This window comes from Periplaneta americana, chromosome 9 (genome assembly GCF_040183065.1).
Source record: "Periplaneta americana isolate PAMFEO1 chromosome 9, P.americana_PAMFEO1_priV1, whole genome shotgun sequence".
NCBI lineage: Eukaryota > Metazoa > Arthropoda > Insecta > Blattodea > Blattidae > Periplaneta > Periplaneta americana.
This window is the reverse complement of record NC_091125.1, coordinates 143083803-143089802: the sequence shown is the minus strand read 5'-3', so window position 1 is coordinate 143089802 and position 6000 is coordinate 143083803. Positions and strand designations below refer to the sequence as shown.

At 31.9% G+C, this 6000-nt stretch overlaps 1 protein-coding gene across 4 annotated transcripts in view; it reads right to left on the bottom strand.

The window, feature by feature from the left end:
• Nucleotides 1–598: 598 nt before the first annotated feature.
• Nucleotides 599–6000, bottom strand: part of ZnT49B (Zinc transporter 49B) — a 51725-nt gene continuing 46323 nt past the window's right edge. For all 4 annotated transcript variants that reach the window (XM_069836057.1, XM_069836058.1, XM_069836060.1 and 1 more), the window contains 3 exons: nt 5259–5451; nt 4802–4915; nt 599–848 (listed from right to left, as the gene is read on the bottom strand). In XM_069836057.1, the coding sequence (XP_069692158.1) occupies nt 804–848; nt 4802–4915; nt 5259–5451 (352 nt within the window). In that variant the 3' untranslated portion in view covers nt 599–803. The remainder of the gene's footprint in view (nt 849–4801; nt 4916–5258; nt 5452–6000) is intronic.

Sequence of the window (6000 nt, the reverse complement as noted above, 5' to 3'; positions counted from 1 at the left end):
AGACGGGACCAAGCGTGACCTAGTGTGTCACCACATTTTCGGTAATCGCGATCGGGCCTGATCGCAATAAGTGCTAATCGCGATTAGTACTGTAGTCTGTCACCAGTATAAGAGTCGATGTATACCATAAAGATTTTACAAATTCCAACGTTTCCAAATTCAGTGAAGGTACACTTTCAGAATCCAGCAGTTTATACATAGAAATCTGTGAATTGTCCCGAAATTCCATAAAAAATGCTTACAGCAACTCACCATTGCCAGTAATTCTAATGACACAGCTTTCCAAACCAGGAACTCTGAACTAGTGTCCAAGAAACATGACAAATGTCAGAAGTAGACAAAATATTCACATATGCAACTATCCAATCTATGATTAAATACAATTAGCTGCCATAACCTAAATCCAAAACTAAAGGCTTTCAGTTGGGTAGGGTACTTCAGTTTTCATGAGCGAATGCTCAGTGACTTCTAAATGCATGAAATTCAAAATCTCGCAAATACTCTGAAATTTTGTCTACCTCTCAAACATACTGCCACAGCTAAGGTACATCAAATACTGTTGCAATATACACTCTAAATGTAATAAATAGAACGTTGGTATAAATAATAAGACAAACTATATTATTTAGAGATTTCACAGGTTTACAACCCTCATAGGAAAATGGAAGCAATTGCGATGATTAATAATACAATCTATGAAATAAATGTATTGGAAATAAATAATATATATACAAGTTACAAAAAATGCTGAGTATATACAACTCGTTTCATGTACATACTTACATTAAAAATTACAACTTTGGTTACAAAATTTCTAAGTCGCAATGACGGATTTCTGGATGATTTTTCTGTAACAATAAAAGACAAATATAATGTAAGAATCGAGTAGTAGTAGTAGTAGTAATAATAATAATAATAATAATAATAATAATAATAATAATAATAATAATAATAACTGCAACAGAACCTTGATTATCTGTCACCAATTAATGTTTCTGTGGATTATCAATCACAAAAAAGAAAGAAAGAAAAAAAAAAGGGCAATTTATTAAGCAGTATACAGTAATAACTAAAGGTAGAAATTTAGAACAAGAACAATTCTTTATTTATACTGGCAGAGTTAAGGCCATAGGGCCTTCTCTTACACTCTACCAGGTCACAAAGTATACAAGCAGTGAAAATTTAACAAACAGTTAAAGAACAGAATACTAACATATTAGAAAAATAAATAAAAAAAATAAAATAATAATAATAATAATAATAATAATAATAATAAAATCGACACTAAACAACATGAAGAAAATAATTCAATAATAGAAAAAAGAAAGTAAAATACATTGGAATATAGTAAAAGCAACTCATTTAGTACAAATGGTTAATATGGAAAACGTAAGGTAGAATATAACAAAATGGAATGTAATAAAATAATAATAAAAAAGAAAAGAAATACGAATATTAAATAAAATTCAAAATAAAAAGGCTATGATAATAAATTCATCGGCTGATAAAGAGAACAAAAAGGGGAAAGGAAGGAAAGAAATATATAGCCAATATTTTTACAAAACTATAGCAGAGAAAAGGGCTTGTAATTGAAAGGAATCTGAATTGAAAAAGTGCAATTTTAATTTAGACTGCAACATGAGGATATTAGGTTAGGTGTGCTTAGATTGTCGTTATGTCACGAATGACGTGAAGCCTGAGGTATGGTGAGGTTACAATTGAAATGTATCGCAGCAATTGAATGGAGATAGGCCTATGTTTCCCGTGCTTACAACAAACACTCTATGCATACCTAACTTTGTAGCCTCTGTGAGTAAATTCCTATCTTTAGTAATAAGTTATATTGCTGTTTTCTAGTTTCTAAATCATGACTTCAGCAGGAAAGAAACATTTATCTTCCATTTTGAAGTATTCTATCTGTATGTGAATTTATGCATGTGTGTGTTCATGTCTCTCTCCTCTCTTCCTTGTTTCGTATTACTCCTATAAAGGCATTCTGTCATGTTGCCACCATGACTGAGTCCTGGCGTTATTGAAAAAATGTCTGATTTTTCAGAATACTGAGGACGTAATACAGACGTGGACAAATTATTAACAAAATTGACGATTTTTATGATAATTCCATTTACAAAATTTGACTTTTCAATTTAGACTATAGTGACAATTTTGCATATTTCTATCATTACAATAGATATAAATATGCAAAAATGTAGGCTATTCTAAACTGAAGAGTCAAATTTTGTAAAAGATATATAATAAAATCTTCAATTTTGCTAATAATTTGTAAATATGCAAAAATGTCAACTGCAGTTTAAAGTGGAGAGTCAAATGTTGTAAAAATATATAACAAAATATTCAGTTTTGCTAATAATTTGGAAATATCCAAAATGTCACCTGTAGTCCCAATTGAAGAGTCGAATTTTGTAAAAATATACAAAAACATCTTCACTTTTGCTAATAATTTGTAAATATGCAAAAATATCAATTGCAGTCTAAATTGAAGAGTCAAATTTTGTAAAAATATACAATACAAATCTTCAATTTTTCTAATAATTTGTAAATACGCAAAGATGTCAACTGCGGTCTAAATTGAAGAATCATATTTTGTAAAAATATATAATAAAAATCTCCAATTTTGCTAATAATTTGTCCACGTCTGTATATTAAAGGACTCCATATGCATGTGTGCGTAATATTCCAGTTTAAAATCACAGCTAATTTTATTTATTTCATATATTTAATATTATATAATTGGATTACAATAGTAGGTACAAGGGTATTGTAACAAGTACAGTAGAATTCCTCATATCTGGCAACTGTGGGACAAAGCCAGTGCTGGATAATTGGAAAATACGTTTATAGGTTATGTAGACCTAAAGATATACTGTTCTGCACAAATATTTTTTCCATGTTGAAATTTAGTAATTTTCATATAGATATTTAAAAATAAAGTTTTGAAATACGTACAATGTTTATTTTTAGTACTGAATAGGGTGATGTACATTCATCAGTTCATAATTATTGTAATGCATAATAGCGTAAAAGATACTAAACTTTTCATAACCTTATAACAATTTTAAATAGCAGCCATGTGACGTGAAGAGCAGTGCAGCCAACATTGCAACTATGAAGATGAAGTAACGCTCGATGATTTGAACCTCATTAACATATCTCTAATATCTTCTTGTTTATATATACTATCTATCACTCGAATAAAACTTTTATGCGTTGTAGGAACAGAGAATTTCACACTTTCCTATTTCGACTCATCCAACATCCCTTTAAAGTGGGTGAGTTCAAGTGATAAATTTAACAAAATTTAAAGATATCGTCTCTGCAAGGTCCAAGTGATAGCTTACCGATGCTACCCGATCTAGTCCAGGGATATAACGGGGTTTTCACACGTGAATAATGTAAAGAGTAAACAATACGTGGCATGTGCGATCCACAAAAACTACTCACATCTTATCCGACTCTTCCCTTTCACATGAATGACTTTTTTTTTTTAGTGTAGCGAAAAGTGCTGTTGTTTTGGTGTTGACATTATTTGGGTGCCGGTTATGAGGGATTTTACTGTATATATTTTTTCTGTGCTATTGTGATCAGTTGGTGAGAGAAAAATTGCCTTATATATTTTTATGTTAGAAGTACAATTTTTTCTTCTTTTTTGTTAATTGAAATTAAACTTCATCAGTAAAATTGTGTGTGTTCATTTGTTTGTATTTGCACCATAGGAACAGCAAGTGCATGTAAATTATGCATCATATAAGTAGGATAAGAAGTTAAAATTAGGCCTATGAGTGGAAACTGGAAATGTACTAGTGGGGTAAACTAGACCATAAAAAAATAAAGAACTTTTAAAAATAAGTTTAATGTATTTGTGGAGTCATTTAAATTTTTTATGGTCAAGTTTACCCCACTTTATGGTATGGAAAATAGTTCATTTCAGTGGAAATAGTGAGTACTCCATGCAATATACCCTGTAAGATCTTCTCTAAAAAATCTTGCTCTCCTCCCTAAGAAAAAACAGGAACGACATCCCAGATCATAATGCATCATAAATCAAACAAATTCATAAAGACTACGTTAATTTAAAATGTTAATTCTTATAAACAGTTTAAAGCAACATACGCAAGACCGAATAAAACCTTTTAAAAATGCACATCACCACATGTTCACAAAAGAAGTGATGCTTCCTTCGAGCAGTTGGCAAGAATGAGAAGTTTTAATGTGCATGAGCACAATGCTCTGTTCCTTTCTTTAATATACAGGGTGAATCAAAAGTCTGGAACCATATAGAGCATTTGATCTTACAAATACTGGTACAGTCTGCATCACCGTTTTTGGTGTGTGAAATAAGTAATGGGAACGTTAATTGCGAGTGTTTTATATTTGCTGCAGTCAGTCTGACAACTGTGTTTGGCAAATGACTGATGTGACGTGTATATGAAGTGTCACCATTCTCAGCTGCACTAGCAACATGCTAACAGACTGGGTACTATATATCTAGGACACATGCCAAAAACGCTGATGCCAGCTATAACACCTATAGCATATGGAAGATATTTATATGGTTCCAGACTTTTGATTCACCCTGTACTTCACATTCAACACAGTAATGGACAGTGAGCGCAGAGATACAGCAGTAGAAGAATTAGGGGATAGTAAAAGGACATTGGAATGATAGAGAAGAATGGCAGTGAAGGATTAGGAATCGAAAGAATATTATTGAGCACTGGAAAATGTTTCAAACATTGTTAACAACTGAGATGTATATACAGTATATAATTATGAAACTTACCCTCAACTTCATTTCAATTCTATCAATCTCTGCACCCATCATGTCCACAATATTTTCTCCATGTTTCAACATAAATGCTTCCAATTCATCAATATTCTTCATATTTCTTACTTCCTTTAAAAAAAAAAAAAAAAAAAAACAATTTTATTCACACATTGTATTATACGTTTTTCTTTCACAGGTATAATGCATATTTCAACATAACATTAAAAAAAACACAATTCACATTATGTATTTTTTATAACAGGAGATTTTGTCTGGATTCACTTGTTGTTAAAATATCAGAAAACATGCCGGTTCAAACTACCCTTGTCTTCAGATGAAGAAGAGGGAGAGGAGGAAGAAAAAAGAAATAATAATACTTATCAAGAACATTACAAATGGTTACATTCTAGCTCAGATATAGGCCAGCTAATTGAGTCCGTTAAGACAAAGAATTTTTCAGAATGTTTCTTACCTCTAGAAGTATATTCAAATCCTGCTTGTCGAGATAGCTCCTAGTGAGTTCTCGGCCATCAAAATCTAATTCAGCTTTGTATCGCACCAATGAGTTTCCCATATCAATACCTTTCACATCATGAATTGCACGTATCATTACATCAGTTTCAAGTTGAGAGTTTATTTTGTCCAACCTTTCCTGAGGAATTGATCTGAAAAAAAAAATAAATATGAACAATGTAATGAGTACCATATTATTTCACAGATCTCTGTGCAGTGCAAGAGTTTGTACATGCATACGAGTTTTTGGGTGGACTTTTGTTTCAGTTTGTATTTAAGAAAGAAATTTTATTTCTACTGAACAGTACTTTGCTACAGTAGTAATATTTTACTTCGAATTTAGTGGCCTTTTCTAAATAATTAATGACAAGTAATTTTTCTTTGCAGATGTTTCTTGATACAAAAACTTATATTGGAGTTAAATGGCAAGTTGTAGCCGATTTAAGTGAACACCATATTTTAACATTTTGGTGGCTACTTCATTCACACACAACCCCCAGAATGTCTGGAGGACCACACCTGCTGTTGATTGATGGGTCCATTGGACCTAGCTGGGAGATCTTGTTGATCACCAGCTTTCCCTCCTTAAGCCACTGGAGGACGATTTTAGTGGCATAGCAGGTCAGCACTAGGAACAGAAAAGTAGAAAGAGGAGGAAGGAAAGGGAAATGAACCCCTAGGCCTCGAATGCTCTAATGCCA